At 42.5% G+C, this 21,644-nt stretch overlaps 1 protein-coding gene across 1 annotated transcript in view; it reads right to left on the minus strand.

The window, feature by feature from the left end:
- LOC311011545 (scavenger receptor cysteine-rich domain-containing protein DMBT1-like) overlaps positions 1-15,257 on the minus strand; it is a 44,174-nt gene extending 28,917 nt beyond the window's left edge. Inside the window, exons 1-14 of the mRNA XM_084006579.1 lie at positions 14,712-15,257; positions 14,106-14,543; positions 13,472-13,816; positions 12,838-13,182; positions 12,204-12,548; positions 11,570-11,914; positions 10,937-11,281; positions 10,303-10,647; positions 9,908-10,113; positions 9,620-9,771; positions 8,812-9,055; positions 8,570-8,728; positions 8,388-8,463; positions 8,279-8,294 (exon numbers count right to left, since the gene is read on the minus strand). Coding sequence (XP_083862705.1) covers positions 8,279-8,294; positions 8,388-8,463; positions 8,570-8,728; positions 8,812-9,055; positions 9,620-9,771; positions 9,908-10,113; positions 10,303-10,647; positions 10,937-11,281; positions 11,570-11,914; positions 12,204-12,548; positions 12,838-13,182; positions 13,472-13,816; positions 14,106-14,543; positions 14,712-15,117 — 3,767 coding nt within the window. The 5' untranslated portion in view covers positions 15,118-15,257. The remainder of the gene's footprint in view (positions 1-8,278; positions 8,295-8,387; positions 8,464-8,569; positions 8,729-8,811; positions 9,056-9,619; positions 9,772-9,907; positions 10,114-10,302; positions 10,648-10,936; positions 11,282-11,569; positions 11,915-12,203; positions 12,549-12,837; positions 13,183-13,471; positions 13,817-14,105; positions 14,544-14,711) is intronic.
- Positions 15,258-21,644: the final 6,387 nt, after the last annotated feature.

Consider the following 21,644-nt stretch of genomic DNA (forward strand, 5'->3'; position numbering starts at 1 on the left):
TGCACATTCCAACGTGTTCCAGCCATCTGTAACCACCTTGTGTCTACAGCTGTGACTGGATATGAGAGAATATCAAGTGTATTCCTGACATTGTAAAAGCAGTTTTGAACAAATAATATTAAATCAAGGTCCACTTACTTATTTTTTTCCCAGAGCTTTTACCCGCATCTCACAGCTTTCATTCACGGCTCTCTCGGCTCACGATAAGTAGGTTGTGCCAGACTCTGCCACGTTTCTGTATTTAACTGTCTGGCTTTGGAAAAGGTTTGATTTTTTTAATCTCTGAAATTTGGAGCAGCTCCGTCACACTACAAGGAACAAACATGGGAAATAGGGTGGATGACCTCTCAATTTTATGTGTTGTGTTTATAATAATGCTATCGCTTCTTAACCTTATTAACTGGAATAAATGTGGCTCATTCCCGTAATTCCTGTCTACTTCAACTTCCTCTTCATGGTGTTAAGGGTAATAGTTGACCCAGTGCTTTGTTCTACAAGACAAGAGAGCTGATAAGTTTTTACTGTACCTGGGTCCGGAGAGTATTTTTACACAACAATTGAAACACTTCCCTGATGACTTGTGCATCAATCAATAAAAAATGCTTGCTCAAATAGAAATATTTTGTCACACAGGCAGAAGGATAACTGACGAAGCATTCCATGGTTGTGTTGTTTTTAGGGTGTGCTTGAGAACATTTGTTCAAACACTTTCCCTGATAAGATGTAAAAAACAAAAGTTGAACAGAACCGTGACTTTGGACTTGTGGGTGTTTTGATCATTTCATGTGTATAGTTGCCATTGTGACTGTTGTAGCGGGCTAACTTCCGTACAGAGGGTAAGTCACGCCCCTTTCTGTATGGTAGTCATGGCGAGAGATTAATCTTTTTTGTATCCTGTATGAATTGTGCCATGGATTACACTTGGTGTGTTACATAGAAGATGAAGATGTAGCGTCACTCACTCTAACAACGGGTCTCGCTCATTCAGCTGAAAAAAGTGTCGCTGGATAAAACACATCGGCTAAGATAGCGTTACATTTTTGCATGGAACATAGCTGTTACCTATCAAGCTAGCTAGCTAGCAAGCTAAGCTAACGGCTGTGTTGGTGACGAACATTGCGTGACACTAGAGATGTAGTTCTCTGAGCAGTTCCACCCAAAACTAAATGATACAAAAACAAAATAAAAAAACTTTAAGTTTAACTTAAAATAATATTTTAGTAGTATGAAATAATTACGGTTAGCTTCAGGGCTCTCAAGTCTCACGCATTGGGCGTGAGACACAGGCATTTCAACCTGTTCACACGCTCACATGCCACATTTACTATTTCTCACGCAGACAAATTACCGGGATAATTGAAAAAAACGCTCTCTTATTTTACGAAAATAGTTCACCGAAATGTGTTTCTGAAAACATTTTAGATGAGAAATAAGCTATGCAGTTGCTGAATCTGTCTTTATTTTTGATGGACAAGGGTCGGTTTTAAAGATTTTCGAGTTTGTGGGCGGCTGCGCCCCGTCTCTCGAAACTCGCCGCACCACGACGGCATTGCACATCTTCTTATATAGACAATGAATGGGAACATCCCCCTCCGGGTATAAACTCAGAGAGGACGCTGATTAGTTTCCCGGTGGGTCTGGGACTTCCACAACGTACAAAGCAGTAATAGTGTTTATTACGGCCATGAATGATGAAACATTATCTGTGTAAATGCAGCGGGTGCCGGTCGGATTTCTCTCTCACCCCTACTGCAGTACATCCCCGATCCCAAACTGCTCAGCGATTGCTCGCCACCCCCCACTCCGACTCCGCAGCCTCAGCCAAAATCTAACGCTGAACTCAGTTAAAAACTTGAGAGCCCTGCAGCTTTTTTTTGTTGCAATGTGTAAGTTACATGATTACTGTTGTTTTTCTTTGTGAACACTCCAAACAGAGCCGATGGGAGTCCCGACACGACAGTGAACTGAATACAAGAAACTAGACAAGGCACATTTCGATTTTTTTCACTGGTCGCTGCTAAGGAACCTGTAGCAGCCATATAGTTATTGCGAAACCTTTAGTTAGTCATTTACGGTAATTTATGATCACGTGGTGCGGGGTTGTAGGAAGTAAGGGTTATCAGCTGTTCACCTGCATTGTGTTTGTTGGTATGAATGGAAGGAGAGGGGGTGTTGGGAGGAAGCCTACTTTTTGCTGACCACTATCCCACACTTTTGTTATTGAGCCATTGCACTATTTTGACTTTTTTCGCTGTATCGTGTACCGTTGAAGACCTGGAACAATAAATTACAAAACTCATATAAGGATTCAGTTCATGATTGACAGCCAGCGTGTCGAGCAACTTTCCCCCGTTCAGCCTCTCGGTGACTAAATCGTTTTTTTTTATTTGGATCGTCACCACTTTAGAACCTTTCCCAAACATGTAGAGACAGACAGGTAACCAGTCTATCACAGGGCCGACATGTAGAGACAGACAGGTAACCAGTCTATCACAGGGCCGAGATGTAGAGACAGACAGGTAACCAGTCTATCACAGGGCTGACATGTAGAGACAGACAGGTAACCAGTCTATCACAGGGCCGACATGTAGAGACAGACAGGTAACCAGTCTATCACAGGGCTGACATGTAGAGACAGACAGGTAACCAGTCTATCACAGGGCCGACATGTAGAGACAGACAGGTAACCAGTCTATCACAGGGCCGACATGTAGAGACAGACAGGTAACCAGTCTATCACAGGGAGACATGTAGAGACAGACAGGTAACCAGTCTATCACAGGGGCCGACATGTAGAGACAGACAGGTAACCAGTCTATCACAGGGAGACATGTAGAGACAGACAGGTAACCAGTCTATCACAGGGCTGTCAAGTAGAAACAGACAGGTAACCAGTCTATCACAGGGCTGACATGTAGAGACAGACAGGTAACCAGTCTATCACAGGGCTGACATGTAGAGACAGACAGGTAACCAGTCTATCACAGGGCCGACATGTAGAGACAGACACTGCATGAAAAGTGGGATTTTCGTCAGTTAGCGGCCCTGTAAATTGCCGTGGAAGTTCAGGTTTACGACTGCAAACGGCAATTTGCAGGAAACACCGAAAACTGACGTAAATTGCCAGGAATTGACGTGGGCCTTGCTTGGCAGTTGTCCCCCCATGACCCCCCTCCCCGTAATCCTAGGGGAGGCTTTAACATGTAAATGAAAATGCTGTGAGCTATACAAATTTAAATCAGGGTAGCAGGGGGAGTTTTCCCCCAGGTGACATTTTTCTGAAAGGTGTTAACTTAATTTCATCTTCATTCAAAGATATAACTTAATTTCATCTTCATTCAAAGATACACAAAACAATTTGCTTCAACAATTACTTTTAATCAGGCTTTGCCACAAAGGTAAAATGTACATTCATGCAAACAACATCACAGTCTCCTAGAGCTCAACCACTGTGCATAGTGGCATGACTACAGTGACCCTTTCTTTGGTCTTGCTTAAATGCACAGTGGATGTGTTCACCACACATCTCCCAGCAATGCGCTCAACAGGCAGAAATGATGCTGGGTATGACGTGTCTGTTCCCTGCAAGCTCCAAACTTCTATTGGCTTTCCATAAAAATGTCTGTCCGGATGGGGATGAAGCCAGGAAACTTGCGCAATAACATGTTTAAATGCAGTACCTTTTGACACAACATTAACAACTATAAACTGCTTTATAATGGCTGGTCGTAGTTCTGCTAGAGGGTCAAGGATGGGTTCATAGATCATAGATCTCGGCTCTGTTCGAAATGCCATACTAACGTCCTACTCGTACTTAATTGTGACGTCAATTTGAGTACGTAGTGCGTTCACATACAATAGTATGTGAATTTGTGTACGTGAGAAATGCCCGGATGTATACTGCATTGGCAAGAATTTCTGAGTATACAGCGGACCTTGCTAAATCTACTCAACTTCCCAAAATGCATTGCGGCTCGTCTGACTTCACAAGTTTTGGATAATGGCGGACGACTGCGGTGATTCTGGTAAGGAGCCCGACACAAACCGCGTACACATGTAAGTATACTGTAACATGACTTTTATGTTTCCAGCTGACTTTTAAATCGTATTGATAATGAACGTTACTTTACTTTGTTGTTGGCATTGTGCGTTAACGTTACGAATCGAAGGTCCTGCCAGCCGGCTAGCCTACTGACGGTAATTTACCATAGGGGTTAGCGAGCGCAAGCGAAGCGGAAAATGTGCCGTTTTTACCGACGTTAACTAATATTATAGTGCTTATGTTAAACCGTGGTTATATATTTACTAACGGTGATTAATAACGCCGTGCACCGTTGTCCGTTAAAGGGACGGATGCAGACACCGGGCGCCTCATTCAGTGGAGGGAACGATGAGGAGACGTTCACGTTCACCGGCAGGAGGGATGCTGCTCTGAGAGGCTTCACTTAAGAAAATGTGGTTTAAATGTTATAATTCTTATATCCAGGACTGCTGGAGACTCTCAGGATGATTGCGGTAAGAATATGTTCGGTGACTGCTAGCTAAGCTAAAATTAGCAAAGCAAGCCCAAGCTAAAAGTAGCTTAAAAGCTAATAGTCCAAGCTAAAAGTAGCATAGTAGCCTTGTAAAAGAACAAGAGAGAGGAACCAGTATAACGTTAAGTTGCTTTGTTAAGTGTATGTTGTTGGTCTTTTACAGGAAGCAGTACGCCGTCTTCACAACTCGGAGACGAATTGTAGGTGCTACGAACCGGAGCAAGGGTACGATTTAAAGAATATGCTTTCATTCTGCTGTATAAGGAAATAGATGCGTTAACAGTAGATACCGATCTTAACTGTTCATTTTGTTTTCACAGACGAACCTCGCCTCATAACGAAGCTGTGACCTCTTACTTGCTCGGAGCTTTGTCCGCAAGTCCGGATTTCTATGACTCTGATAGTGACGCCATTGTGTGTAAGTAACTTTTACTGTTTTCTTCTTCCTTGTTTTAATTTTACTGTGACTTAAGTGTTCTCATTCATACCACTCATTTAATTGTTTTCCAGCTGCCTGTAAGACATACTATGAAACGGTACGCAGGAGCTTCAGACACACACAGCCTGATCTCGCATCGCAGGCGGAAGCTGTGAAGAGGTCAGCTCGGAGTCGTTCCAGGAGAACGAGGGTAAGACTTATTAGATTTATTAGATCCGTTTTTGGTCAATGTGACCAAACCTACCTAAACCTATTTTTCAGGTGCATTAATAGATGTGTTGTGTCCATGCGCAGTGCATCGCGCAGTACTGATTGTCTTTATTGATTGTTTTACAGCTGCTGGAAGCGAGACGGAGTGTGCTTGCTGGCGATGAGGTGGACCGTTGGAAGTGCGCCACCACAGACATGATGTCTGATGAGGAGGACGGCGTCGTTGGCGGGGTGTCTGGATGGATTGTGCGACCTCCATCCTCTCGTAGCCAGGAGCTCACCGAGCTCTGTGCGACTCTACAGTCGCGATTAGAGAAGACTCCCAAGTACAGGGCCACGCACCGCAGGCGGCTGTAAAATTGACCAAATTCGGACAGAATGTCACCAGTTCATTTGTTTGTTGTGTGGGCAAATTTGTACAGTTGTGTGTTGTGTTGTCAATAAAGCTCTTTCTTTGAATACTTCCTCCTGGCAATTTTTCCTTTCCTCAATAAATTCATTCATATTTATATTTATAAATATATAAGTAAATAAAAATAAATATATGTGTGTATATATATATGTATAAATATACATATATATATAAACATATATGTATATATATATATATGTGTATATATATATGTATATATATATATAGTGATAGATCTGCTAACCAATCACTAGTGATTATTCTTGTTTAAAAGACCCAGTGTGACCAATAGTAACACATCTGCCAACGGCGGTGGGGTTTACATTTATAATGACTCATCAGGTTGACCAATAGTGACAGATCTGCCAACGTGGGTTGGCTTTACATTTATAATGACCAGATCTGCCAACCAATCACGAGCGATTATACTTGTTTAAAACTAGTGGTTTCATCCAATCCTGAGTGAGGATATTCAAGCCATCTCTGGCCAGGCGCGGTTTCGCTGCTATTCATATGCTAATTAGAGCCTTCACTGTGGTTCGTTTTCGACAATTTTCGGCACAGACGAACGCGGCGTTCGCAGCCTGTAAATTGTTGTTAACTCCCGAAAATTAGGGAGATTTCTGGGCGTTTACAGGGACGAAAATCCGACTTTTCATGCAGTGAGACAGGTAACCAGTCTATCACAGGGAGACATGTAGAGACAGACAGGTAACCAGTCCGTCACAGGGCCAACATGTAGAGACAGACAGGTAACCAGTCCGTCACAGGGCCGACATGTAAAGACAGACAGGTAACCAGTCTATCACAGGGCTGACATGTAGAGACAGACAACCAGTCACCCTCACATTCACACCTACGGGACATTTATAGTCATCAATAAACCGATCCCCATCCTGCATGTCTTTGGACTGTGGAAGGAAGCACAATTTGAACTTATATTCTCTTGGTTTGATAAAAGGAAGTATGTAAGCATGGACAAGGGAGATGAAGACTTGTACCAGGACAAGGAAGTGGAAGCATGCACCAGGACAAGGAAGCGGAAGCATGTACCAGGACAAGGGAGAGGAAGACTCGTACCAGGACAAGGGAGAGGAAGACTTGTACCAGGACAAGGAAGTGGAAACATGTACCAGGACAAAGAAGTGGAAGCATGTACCAGGACAAGGGAGAGGAAGACGAGTACCAGGACAAGGAAGAGGAAGAAGAGTACCAGGACAAGGGAGAGGAAGACAAGTACCAGGACAAGGAAGAGCAATAGGAGTACCAGGACAAGGAAGAGCAATAGGAGTACCAGGACAAGGGAGAGGAAGACGAGTACCAGGACAAGGGAGAGGAAGACGAGTACCAGGACAAGGAAGTGCAAGCATGTACCAGGGCAAGGGAGAGGAAGACAAGTACCAGGACAAGGGAGAGGAAGCATGTACCAGGGCAAGGGAGAGGAAGACGAGTAACAGGACAAGGAAGTGGAAGCATGTACCAGGGCAAGGGAGAGGAAGACAAGTACCAGGACAAGGGAGAGGAAGACGAGTACCAGGGCAAGGGAGAGGAAGACGAGTACCAGGACAAGGGAGAGGAAGACAAGTACCAGGACAAGGGAGAGGAAGAGAAGTACCAGGACAAGGGAGAGGAAGAGAAGTACCAGGGCAAGGGAGAGGAAGACGAGTACCAGGACAAGGGAGAGGAAGATGAGTACCATGTTATCTTGCAGATAAGCCTTTGCTGCAGCAATTCTGTCTCTGTTTTTTTTAGTTTTTTCATAAGCCGTATGTTCTATAAAGCTACTCTGAGATGGGTCATTAATTTTTTGTAAACAAAATGCATGCATTTACTAAACCCAACAAAACAAAAATGTAGAGAGGCTTCAAAAGAAACCGCAGTGCAAAACACAATCTATGATCGCTACAATATACTGTCTCTTGTATAAGGACAGGCCTGACACATAGTAATAATAATGCTGTTTCTGTAATCACATCTGATGTTAGTGTTTTTTATGACATTGTGCTATGATTGACTAAATGTTCCTGTTGGAAGAGAACATGTGTTAGTGTTTGATAGACAGTGTATTATTGTATTTTCAAAATTAGTGTTGGAGTTTAGTTTATAACGTATGATTTTGAGCATGAAATTCATTGTTTTGCAAATTGTGTGTTGTAGGTGTGATGGTGCGTTAAGAGTTCAGGAAAATTGTTAAAAGTATTGACATTTTTTTTAGCGTTCATAAAAAACTGTAAACACGAATAAGAATACCTTATATGAGACTGATGCCTTTTGTTTTTATAATGTTTTATACCCAAATATAGAAACACAAAGATACTGTAATACAAACAAAATATTTTATTGAAAGATTGTGTCAGACAATAAGCCATGCTTTTGTTTAAACATATTCTTAGTCTAAGTAACAATGAGAAAATGTGCCATAAACAAATGCAAAAAAAAATCGTAGAAGCATAAGCATACATAAAGTCATATAGCCCACATTTATTCACATCAGGGTTGTACTGGTAATAAACACAGAGAAGAAGTATTGGTCCCTTCACTTTCATCAACTCCACAGCCACAAAGGCAGTGGAGTGTGGTAGGATTTACTATGCAATGTTACACCAGATTAAAAAAGAAATCATTTCAATAATATCACAATATGGAATGTGTTTGTTTTGTTGCTGTATGTTAACAGCTCACTCAGGTGACTTGTTCCCTGAAGATAAATAAGAAAGAGAGAAAAATCATGGTTATTGATTCCATATAGTTAATCATGTTGAGACATCACACAACCTAAACTCATACTCACAAATAATTGGTCCAATGGTGAGGGTATCCAGAGGATGAGTGTTGGAAACAGAGCGATAGGTCCTCCTTGTGCAAGGCTACATGGTGGGAGAGAGAAGGAAAACAATTAAATTTAAAAAGCCACTGTTTGAGCAGCATTGATTATGGATGAATATTATTGATGAATTGAAATGTGTGACTTACCGGAACACAAGAGGAGCCCCTCTGGTCACACAGGCTGAGGCGGCAGTGAAGGTAAACGTCTCTGTATTCATTCTGGAGCAGGAAGAAGAGGGCAGAGAATCGAGCCCGGAGGGACGAGCCGCTCTCAACCACCGACACCTGTCGGCGGTCAGTGGGACACCTGGGAGAGAGGAGGGAGCGGGTCATCAGGACCATTACACATCACTTTACAATAAACTTTTCCTCATCAAGAGGGATACTTTCTTGTTTTGGATGAGAGGGTATTGCGTGGAATCATCAGGGTTTGACGAGTGAGTGGCGTAACAGTCCTCCAGTACAACTGCAAAGCTGGGATCTCTCTCCTCCACAGAGACGCCTACGTACAACGGTGAGCCCACTGGCAGGATGACCAGACCTGCTGGGTGAGTCTCTATGTAGTTGGAGTTGATGAATAGAGACATGGAGGCCTTGGCTTTGGTACCAGAGCTTGAAATGCCCCCTTCCAGCCTGTTGAGAAAAAAATACTGATATCAGGTGGATAGTTATAGGTATATCCTTGCGGTGCCTGATGTTTCCGGTGTTCTTGTGCTGTGTTCTTTAAACCATAGCCAGTGGACGAAGCAACAACCGCAAAAAAGAAAAAAATCCTACAATTCACCATTGGAGACATCCTTTACCTTCATGCTGCTGCCATTAGCCCTGAACCATCGGATGCCAATTACCACAGAACCGTTACGTCAAAACAAAAACATAAGTGAGAGATAGTCATTCCTCTGAAGTTAAGTTTTACTCAATGAGATTTCTTTTGCATAAAATCTGTGATTTGTCTTTTAATTAGCTTGTCTGTGTGTGATAATTGTTGTGGTGTTGACGCCACACAGTGGTAGTGCACAGATAAAAAAAAGACACTGTTACAGACAGCAATGTATGCTCACACCTCAAGACCCCTTTTAACCAGTTTTATGGTCATTTTTGTGATGGGACGTCATCAGAATCATTTGAAAAAGGCCATAATCACATAATTATACTCAGAGGCACGTCTTTATTTTACAACAATAAAAGGCTACTTACGCCAGGAATGGTCTGACAGCCACATTCAGGCTGGTGTCTGTGGTCAGGGGATACGAGCAGGAGAAGGGAAGATTCACAGGAAGGATGAAGGATGCGTTGTTTATTGGGTAGATAAATAAACTATTCGAGTAGATAGCATGTGTGCCATTGGTCTGCAACACAGAGAATGGATGATTATTATAGTGTGAGAGGATGTGCTATCTGCCAGCAGCAGCATGGTCAAATGGTTAGAGAAAATGTCCTTCAGGTGGAGGACCTGATTCGGATTACATTCAAAAAAGTCTTTACCCTCAATGTGTTTCCACAGGCACCTGCAATGGCCTCCATTTCATACCACACAACATCATCACGCACTCTGACCCAGGAGCAGTTGGGGACTGCCATGTTGCCAGAGAAGGGGTTCAAACCAGAGGCTGTAAAGCCAGCCAGATCCAGCCCCAGGTGGAGTTTATCACGGCCACAGATAAGCTGAGTAGGCTGAGGAGGGTGTGCGACTAGAGGAAGAGGAAGTTCACCAATTAAAAGTGTGAGAAAAATTAGATAAGACTGGAAATACGCTATGTCAAAGCATTTCAAAATATAAAATGACACCTAGATTCACAAACAACACTGGCATCTTCAACATGACCACAGTTATGGGCCCCAAATGCTGGGTGCCTTTAGCTGTAAAAATGTGTATCTACCTTCACAGACGACGCCAGCATCCTCAAGGTGACCACAGTTGTGAGATCCAAACCCTCTGTGGCTGCACTCGCTGAGTTTTAATTCGTTGCCTGTGCACATGACATCATCCAACAAGATGGGCCCTGTGCCCTCTCCAAAGTGTGCAAATGGTGGTGCTGACAGGACCCTGCCACAGCCCAGCTGTCTGCACACCACCTGAGCATCAACCAGGTCCCAGCCGTCGTCACATACCGTCCCCCACAGTCCACCATGGTAGACCTCCACTCGGCCAGAGCAGGAGCTGTTTCCTCCATTGGCTAGCCGGACCTGACCCTCAGCTGCTGTGCTATTGAGTTCTGGTTGAACTGAAAGAAAAGTCTCTGTGAACTCAAAAGACAACTACAGCCTGAGCTGCCATCAGCATTACAGGTTTTCACAATTGCTTTGACAATATTTTCAATAATTTTAACAAGTTTCCTAAATTCTTAACACAGTAAGCACAACATTTGTCTGTGTAAGTTATACAAATAACACATTTCTTGTTCCTTTGACACAAAACAAATATCAAACGTTGAACTTATTTTACACAGAACTTCAAACAACACCAAAACAACAGATTTATATATATAACTTATTATAAAAATGTGTATCTACCTCCACAGACGACGCCAGCGTCCTCATGGTGACGACAGTTGTGAGATCCAAACCCTCGGTGGCTGCACTCACTGAGATTTGATTCGCTGCCTGTGCACATGACATCATCCAACAAGATGGGCCCTGTGCCCTCTCCAAAGTGTGCAAATGGTGGTGCTGACAGGACCCTGCCACAGCCCAGCTGTCTGCACACCACCTGAGCATCAACCAGGTCCCAGCCGTCGTCACACACCGTCCCCCACAGTCCACCATGGTAGACCTCCACTCGGCCAGAGCAGGAGCTGTTTCCTCTATTGGCTAGCCGGACCTGACCCTCAGCTGCTGTGCTATCGAGTTCTGGTTGAACTGAAAGAAAAGTCTCTGTGAACTCACAAGACAACTATTGCCTGAGCTGCCATCAGCATTACAGTTTTCATGATTGCAATAACAATTATTTCAATACTTTTAACAAGTTTCCTAAATTCTTAACACAGTAAGCACAACATTTGTCTGTGTAAGTTATACAATTAACACATTTCTTGTTGCTTTGACACAAAACAAATATCAAACGTTGAACTTATTTTACACAGAACTTCAAACAACACCAAAACAATGGATTTATATATATAACTTATTATAAAAATGTGTATCTACCTCCACAGACGACGCCAGCGTCCTCATGGTGACGACAGTTGTGAGATCCAAACCCTCGGTGGCTGCACTCACTGAGATTTGATTCGCTGCCTGTGCACATGACATCATCCAACAAGATGGGCCCTGTGCCCTCTCCAAAGTGTGCAAATGGTGGTGCTGACAGGACCCTGCCACAGCCTAGCTGTCTGCACACCACCTGAGCATCAACCAGGTCCCAGCCGTCGTCACACACCGTCCCCCACAGTCCACCATGGTAGACCTCCACTCGGCCAGAGCAGGAGCTGTTTCCTCTATTGGCTAGCCGGACCTGACCCTCAGCTGCTGTGCTATCGAGTTCTGGTTGAACTGAAAGAAAAGTCTCTGTGAACTCACAAGACAACTATTGCCTGAGCTGCCATCAGCATTACAGTTTTTCATGATTGCAATAACAATTATTTCAATACTTTTAACAAGTTTCCTAAATTCTTAACACAGTAAGCACAACATTTGTCTGTGTAAGTTATACAATTAACACATTTCTTGTTGCTTTGACACAAAACAAATATCAAACGTTGAACTTATTTTACACAGAACTTCAAACAACACCAAAACAATGGATTTATATATATAACTTATTATAAAAATGTGTATCTACCTCCACAGACGACGCCAGCGTCCTCATGGTGACGACAGTTGTGAGATCCAACCCCCCGGTGGCTGCACTCACTGAGATTTGATTCGCTGCCTGTGCACATGACATCATCCAACAAGATGGGCCCTGTGCCCTCTCCAAAGTGTGCAAATGGTGGTGCTGACAGGACCCTGCCACAGCCCAGCTGTCTGCACACCACCTGAGCATCAACCAGGTCCCAGCCGTCGTCACACACCGTCCCCCACAGTCCACCATGGTAGACCTCCACTCGGCCAGAGCAGGAGCTGTTTCCTCCATTGGCTAGCCGGACCTGACCCTCAGCTGCTGTGCTGTTGAGTTCTGGTTGAACTGAAAGAAAAGTCTCTGTGAACTCACAAGACAACTATTGCCTGAGCTGCCATCAGCATTACAGTTTTTCATGATTGCAATAACAATTATTTCAATACTTTTAACAAGTTTCCTAAATTCTTAACACAGTAAGCACAACATTTGTCTGTGTAAGTTATACAAATAACACATTTCTTGTTGCTTTGACACAAAACAAATTTAAAATGTTTGAACTTATTTTACACAGAACTTCAAACACCAAAACAATGGATTTATATATATATAACTTATTATAAAAATGTGTATCTACCTCCACAGACGACGCCAGCGTCCTCATGGTGACGACAGTTGTGAGATCCAAACCCTCGGTGGCTGCACTCACTGAGATTTGATTCGCTGCCTGTGCACATGACATCATCCAACAAGATGGGCCCTGTGCCCTCTCCAAAGTGTGCAAATGGTGGTGCTGACAGGACCCTGCCACAGCCCAGCTGTCTGCACACCACCTGAGCATCAACTAGGTCCCAGCGGTCGTCACACACCGTCCCCCACAGTCCACCATGGTAGACCTCCACTCGGCCAGAGCAGGAGCTGTTTCCTCCATTGGCTAGCCGGACCTGACCCTCAGCTGCTGTGCTGTTGAGTTCTGGTTGAACTGAAAGAAAAGTCTCTGTGAACTCACAAGACAACTATTGCCTGAGCTGCCATCAGCATTACAGTTTTTCATGATTGCAATAACAATTATTTCAATACTTTTAACAAGTTTCCTAAATTCTTAACACAGTAAGCACAACATTTGTCTGTGTAAGTTATACAAATAACACATTTCTTGTTGCTTTGACACAAAACAAATTTAAAATGTTTGAACTTATTTTACACAGAACTTCAAACACCAAAACAATGGATTTATATATATATAACTTATTATAAAAATGTGTATCTACCTCCACAGACGACGCCAGCGTCCTCATGGTGACCACAGTTGTGAGATCCAAACCCTCGGTGGCTGCACTCACTGAGATTTGATTCGCTGCCTGTGCACATGACATCATCCAACAAGATGGGCCCTGTGCCCTCTCCAAAGTGTGCAAATGGTGGTGCTGACAGGACCCTGCCACAGCCCAGCTGTCTGCACACCACCTGAGCATCAACTAGGTCCCAGCGGTCGTCACACACCGTCCCCCACAGTCCACCATGGTAGACCTCCACTCGGCCAGAGCAGGAGCTGTTTCCTCCATTGGCTAGCCGGACCTGACCCTCAGCTGCTGTGCTGTTGAGTTCTGGTTGAACTGAAAGAAAAGTCTCTGTGAACTCACAAGACAACTATTGCCTGAGCTGCCATCAGCATTACAGTTTTTCATGATTGCAATAACAATTATTTCAATACTTTTAACAAGTTTCCTAAATTCTTAACACAGTAAGCACAACATTTGTCTGTGTAAGTTATACAAATAACACATTTCTTGTTGCTTTGACACAAAACAAATTTAAAATGTTTGAACTTATTTTACACAGAACTTCAAACACCAAAACAATGGATTTATATATATATAACTTATTATAAAAATGTGTATCTACCTCCACAGACGACGCCAGCGTCCTCATGGTGACCACAGTTGTGAGATCCAAACCCTCGGTGGCTGCACTCACTGAGATTTGATTCGCTGCCTGTGCACATGACATCATCCAACAAGATGGGCCCTGTGCCCTCTCCAAAGTGTGCAAATGGTGGTGCTGACAGGACCCTGCCACAGCCCAGCTGTCTGCACACCACCTGAGCATCAACCAGGTCCCAGCCGTCGTCACACACCGTCCCCCACAGTCCACCATGGTAGACCTCCACTCGGCCAGAGCAGGAAGTGTGTCCTCCATTGGCTAGCCGGACCTGACCCTCAGCTGCTGTGCTGTTGCCTGCTGCTGCTGTGGCAGTGATGTTAGTTGGCTCCTGAGTGGTGGAGTACTGAGGTGTTGGAGCAGGTGTGGTTGGTAAGACTGCAGGGCCTGTTCCGTTCACCTCTGTTTGCAATAAATACATTACAAGAGTGAGATGATTGTTTTTTCATAAATGGACATTCAATTTAAGAAGAGGAGGATAGTTATAGTCTCTTTACTAGTCTTTACTAGTCTAGATGAGAAAAGTGAATTTGTTGTCACAGTATGGAGATGTTTTAAATCCAACAATACCTGCACAGTATGCAAGGTTGCATGTGGATGGCTTCACAAGTTTGTAGACATAGTAGTTTCCATAGCAGAGCTTGACATGGATTGTGTGTGAGCTAAAATAGCAGCAGCTGCCGGCGAAAGCATTACACACTATGCGATTTACAATATCGCCTGAGTGTGTGGGATGGGGTTCTGTTATCCACATAGTGGCATCGGTTCCACACTTGTATGAGTCTATACACCTCTCTGGAATATGAGCACTGGTTTGCCCCAGAAATAGGCGATACCAGCCCTGCCAGTTAATAGACTGGTCACAGTGGGTCTTATTTGATGTGTTATTCGTTGCACGCCACTCATCATTCAGGACAGTGTAGTGCTCACAGGGGTCAGCACAGTGCATTGACCCATTATTACCGATGCAGTCCATGCCTAAAGGACAATCGGTGTGTCCACAGTTGTACTGGACAATTTGGGAAGAGGGGCCCGATCTGGTCCTGGAGGACGGCGCCAGGCATTCAAAGGACCCTGGGGTGTTTTGGCAAACCTGAGATTGGGTAGAGGGCGAATCAGGGATGGAGCACTCGTCAGTGTCCACACAGCCCCTGTCTGGTGACCAGTGATAACCTTGGCTGCAGCAAGACGAGTTACTGCAGAGTTTGGTATCGTAACGGGTGAGACCATCGCCAGCAAAACCATCTTTACAGATACAAGAGAGTCCCTGGCTGGTGTAGAAGAAAATGTGTTACCTTACATTTCTTATTTGTTCCCCATATAATGTTCCTTTCTCTCGGGAACATCAAATGTCCTGCTGAGCTGTTTCTATTGAATTTAACCCTTGCAGTCTTGATGAAAAGACTCTTTGATCTTTCCTCTTCCTGAACTGTCGCCGTAATATTTGTCTTTCTTACATTGATCAAGGCCCGATGAGTGACCCCTGTAGTGACATCGTCTAGCTCTCCTGAGAACGGTCACACCTTGTAGATATCAACAGATGTCTCTTCCTCTGCAGAGAGACATGTGTTGATTCAATGCAAATCCACTCATGACACCTTCCCTATTGTTCTCTCGAATGTTCTGTATAAATCCAACTCGGCCAGGCCATTCAACAGACTGGATCTTCATAGATACACTGTGAATTTCTTTTCTCCACTGTCAGTGATTAAATCTCATTTGAACCAGCCACTGAATTGGACCTGAAGAGTTTTCTTCCACAATATGGCGTTGTCGGCAACTCGCTAACCCTGGGCTAGAGGACGTCTGGACTGGAGGGAGTGATTTTGAATATTAGCAATCGGCGCCAAATTCAAAGGGTAAAGGAAGCCTCTTGTAAAATTCCTAACTTTTGCTGATATTCACAATACCCTGTGTCAGGTCCGGATCTTCCATAGACCCCCGTAACGCGATTTAAATTTTCAAATAGCAGCGGTTGACTGCAGGCTGTTCTGGTGAGTTTTAAGCAAAAAAAAGGCCTTTGGTAGCATAATGACAGTTTGCATGGTGGAATTCTCCGTGACCTTATGGGTCTGAGTGTTTCTCTATGTGAGGGATTGTTATGTGAGGTCGATGACATTGAAGTAGGGGTAGCCAGACCGCCGCTCATGTCATCGTAAATCCTATTGGTAGCATAATGACGGTTTGCATGGTGGAATTCTCCGTGACCTTATGGGTCTGAGTGTTTCTCTATGTGAAGGATTGTTATGTGAGGTAGACAATTTTAGTGGAGTGAATCAGTCTGACACTATATTGTCATAATTCCTATTGTAGTATGAGAACACTTTGCATGGTGGAATTCTCCGTGACCTTGTGAGTCTGAGAGTTTCTCTGTGTAACGGATTCTTATATGAGGTGGATATTAGTGTATGGAGTAACCAGTCTGCCATACAGAGTATCATAATTCCTATTGTAGTATGAGAACACTTTGCATGATGGAATTCTCCGTGACCTTGTGAGTCTGAGAGTTTCTCTGTGTAACAGATTCTTATATGAGGTGGATATTAGTGTATGGAGTAACCAGTCTACCGTACAGAGTATCATAATTCCTATTGTAGTATGACGATTTGCATGGTGAAACTCTCGGTAATCTTATGGATTTCAGTGGTTCTCTTTGTAAAAGATTGTTATATTGAATGAATGAGGTGTGTATAACCGGTTTGACAGTTGTATGAGCTCATTGTAATGTCTTATTTGTCAATGTTGTGTATTTGTGTTTTGCTGTGATTTAAGGCAGCATGTGGCCATAAAAATGTTGTTTTCTTGCTGTGAGAAATGATTGCTGGAATTGAGTAGTTGTTCAGGAGGTTACAATTGAACACAACATTCCAGCTCTAGTTCCTTATCCGTTAGTTAATAGCCTTTTGATCACTGTGATTCACGACTGCTGTTTTGAGATAAACCACGTGGCTAAGAGCACTTTATTTTCATGTAAATACAAATGTTTCTTCACTGTGTAGAATCACTTCTTTAGCTAGTTGGGTTGTGTGTCTATTTTAATGAATTTTCCCCAACCTACTTTAGTTTTCTTTTTAAATACGTTATATTCAATTTTTTTTATTTCTTGTTACTCAAGACTGTTAGTAACTTGCCCTTTATCCCTTCTCTAACTAGTTGGTTTGTCTTTCTGTTTTAATTAGTTTCCCCCACCCTGCCCTTTGTTATTTACTCTTTTGTTCTTTACTATAGTTAAATTGTTGGTTCTTTTAGTATTCTGGCTTCTCTTTAGCCTGTTGATTTGTTTATTTTTTTTAATTCACTTCACCCTACCTACATTCTATTATTTTAGTATTTTTTTGTAAACATTTCATTTTTTCAATTTTATGATTTCTTGTTTCTCATAACTAATACTGTACCTTATCCTTCTAGTATTATCATTTCGTTTGAGCTGGTTGTTTCTGTATCAATTAATTTGCCCTGTTTTATGTCAAAATATTGTTCTCAATATTTAGTACTATTATTATTTTCTTGTTAATCATTTTATAATATTTTTTTGTTTCAATTGTATTTTTATTTTTACTGTATTTCATTTTTATCTTTATTATTATTTTTTTTTATTTTCGCCTGGTTTTTGCCTGGAATGCTCTATACAAATCTGCCACCCTATTGAACGGAGTTAAACTGAGAGAGCGTTCACAGACACCAGGATGAACGCATTCACAGTAGCGTTCATCAGGCAGAAATAGAGTACGTTCAGTTCACGTTCGCCCAAAATATGAACGAGTTCAAGAACTATCGTTCAATGAACAGGTTCAGGCACAACACTGTTTAGCAGTATTGCTTCTGTAACTAGTTGATTGTCTGTCTGTTTTAATGCATTTTCAGCAACCTACCTGTTGCTATTTTAGTCTTTTTGTAAATACATTATTTTTCTATTTTATTACTTCAGGTTTCACATACTGTTAGTACCTTGTCCTTTAAGTGTTATTGTTTATCTTAACTAGTTTGCTGTTTTTTTTTGTCTATATTAATTAATTTTTACCTTTTGTTAATATAATTTTTTTAATTTTTTTAAATGTATTATTTTCATTTTTAAATTTCTCGTCAATAATTATGTTGGTTTTAATTTTTATTTTATCCTATTTTTTATTAGTGTTTCATTATTATTTTCGCTTGTGCATTTTTATTTTATTTTTTCTCTTTTCTAAAAAAAAAAGAAAAAAAAAGAGGGATAAATTAACTGAATTATATGACTTGCCATCAATCCTAAAGACTTGAATTGTAACTTGAAACGTTGAATTGTCCTCTGAGGTTGTAAACACAGTAGGCGTCTCCGGCATCACTAAACAAAACCCAGTAAGTGCTCCAATGACAGTGGAATTAGGCCCCCTATCTAGAGAACATGCCTTTCAAATACTGATACCCCTCTGAACTTACTGGGTCGTGATTTATTATGTCAATTTGACTGCACCATTAATGCACCCCTTATGGGGTATATCTTGATGTACCTGATGCTAATGTTAATACTGTGTTTTCTATGCTACAACAGGTTTCCCTGTTGTAGCATCAGTGACCTATGCTTGGCAGTTGCCCTCTCCTCAACTTTCTTTAAAACTTCAAACAATCTATAACCATATAACCAAACAACCCACTTCTCCTTTCCTTTCTTGGCTGATTTCTGAAATATCTGACTCTTTGCTCTGGTTTCCCTCACTCCATTGTCTAGCTCATCACGATGCAGTTCCAAATTCTGAGTATACTCAAAAAGCTGAGCAAGATGAAAGAGCAACCTCCCTCTCACTCAACAACCTATGTTTCAGAAGGATAACGGTGTTCCCCATATCGCAGTAGCTACTGCTAACAAATACGACACCTTGGAGCTGGGCAAGATGGTAAAGTTATTCCAATGTTGTAATGACAAAACATTTTGTGATACTGTAGCCAGTTACCCACTGTACAAGGTTGGCTCTTTGGGGTACATCCTGTGTGTCTCTTTTGACCCACAATCTGTTATCTTTTCAACTCTGTCACAGACAGAACCACACCTAGCCCCCCCAGCCTATTTCTCCATCTACAACCTCCTTCCATCTTCATCCCAGATCCCTCCTGCTTTGTGTTCCTCCCACCCTAATGATGTGGGACTGATTCTTTCTGCTTCTAGTGTAAAAAATAATGTCAACCCAGATAAACCACTCCCAAAGAAACGCCAGTATCCCCTTAAACCCGACACAGAACTTGGAATTGCACCTGTGATCTTGTGTCCTTGTTAGAACAAGGAATAATAATAGCTACCTCCAGCCTCTGTAACACTCCCATTTTGCCCATACAAAAAAAACAAAACAAAAAACAAAACAAATAAGACAAGTTATAAGACCTCAGTGCAGTTAATGATGTGTTAACCCTATTTTTCCTGTAGTTCCAGATCCAACCACTATCCTCTCCTCCTGTTCTGTTCATCCCAGATCACTGTATTTTTTTTAATTTCAGTCACGCTGTGGAAACTACCTCCTCCATGGTACTGAGATCTCCACTAAACACTATTTGCCCCCCACTCTGTCTCCCATGTTGTCTTCCGCTCTGAAACGCAACATTTTTCCTCCTCTAGACAGACTTGTTATGAGTTCACCCTTCTTTCCAAACCTAACCTTACTATTGAGTGCTGATCACCTCTTAACTCTGATCACCTCTTAACTCTGTTTACCTCCTTCCTTCCCTAATTGATGGCAAGCCATATAGTTGTGAAAGTTGATCTTAGTTGATCATTATGCTCACCCCGTCCCGAACCACTAGACACACCACTTGCAAAACCTGAGTTAATTTGTTTGTAGATGGTAGCTCATACCGCTCTCCCACTGGAGTACTTGACTAGAACCCTATGAAATCCGTTTTAATTTTTGAAAATTCCTTTTATTTTTCCAGAATAAAATGCTCTCCGTTTTTATTTTCTAAATTCGATGTTTTCCCATTTAAATTTTCCCAAATCCTGTACTTCCCGTTTTAATTTTTCTTAATCCCGGTTTCTGTTTAATTTTTCCATGCTTTCTGTTTTCCATTTTTCGAACTTCTGTGTTTTCTGTTTAAATGTTTCTAAATTTTGTTTTCCGTTCTCAATTTTCAAAATTCTGTTTTCTGTTTTCATTTATAGAAATTCAGTATTTTACAATTTTATAGCATTTTTTCATCAAATAGTGTCTAATCGTGTAGGTGATAGATCAAAATAAAGAAATTCTAGCAGTCCCCTGCCCCTGACTTTCGCTGTGTCTAAAATCAGCGTACCTGTCAATCCACTCGCTGCTATTTATGTTTCACTTTTCAGACATGCTGGGTGAGGCGGTGTTCCCGTTGATTACACAACGTTTAACCCCCCCCCCCCCCCCCCTTTTCCCTTTTCTTTCAGCTTAGGTATGGTAACAAACTCTTATAATGTTCGAGAAAACATTGATTTTCAGATTTTGACAAATTCCACGAAATTCCACGTTTTACAGGTATTCTTGTCAGATTCTGCGTTTTAGTCTATGTGCATTGTGGGAATCAGAGAGCCCTACACTTGACTCAGGTTATGCAATTGGTCCCCTATTTGAGATCCTAGAATCTCACCCACCCCCTCCCACCCCCCATGCTCAGCCCCACAAGCTGAGCTCTTTGCTTTAACATGGCTACGTTACAAGCTGCCCCCGACACCTCTGAGCGCTCTGCCTGGTTGTGTTGTTTTATGAATTGTGGAGCTCCTGCGACGGCCGCGCATTAGCCACACATTTCTTGCTTACTCAACTTGTTTGTGTGACACATGGTGTGACTCACAGGAGCAAATGGGGAATGATTGCTGCAATAAGCAGATTTATGTTGCTCCTGTTATGTCCCTAAATTCAAACAATTTTGTCGACACAAACCAAGAAGAGCATTCCCCCCGTGAGGACTCTTTTGTAAATATGCTGATTGACTTTGTACAGAGTCATATGTTCACATGTTATTGTTATTGTTTTTTTATTCATATGTTTTCAACATAGACTGAAGAAAAGCAGACACCACAACAGTGACTACTCTGCTCCTCAGAGACATTGTCTGCCTGTTTGGGATCCCACGCTGGATTAACAGCGACGACGGCACCCATTTCAACTCCTCTATCACACGAGAACTCTGCAAGGAACTGTGTTCTTCTGTCTAAGCTCTGCACTAACAGGTGATCGCAGCCCAGACGCCTCCCACTGATGGGGACTGTCACAACCTCCAGCCTGGTGATTTCAACCCTGAAGCAGTTCAAGCGAAGGAACGCTCTCCAGCCCAGGTGGACCGGTCCATCTCAAATACTGCTGACCAACAACACTGTCATGAAGTGTGTGACACCCCACATGGATCCACTCTTCACACCAGTGAAGATCAACAGCCCAGCAGGATGCCAACATGGACCAGTGAAGATCAACAGCCCAGCAGGAGAACAACCCGGAACGGTGCTGTTCTGACCAGATGCTAATGAGCGACACCAACATGGCTGCTGCTTGTGACCGGATTATCACTTCTGTGGCT

This window comes from Eutrigla gurnardus (assembly GCF_963514095.1).
Source record: "Eutrigla gurnardus genome assembly, chromosome: 3".
Taxonomy (NCBI): Eukaryota; Metazoa; Chordata; class Actinopteri; order Perciformes; family Triglidae; genus Eutrigla; species Eutrigla gurnardus.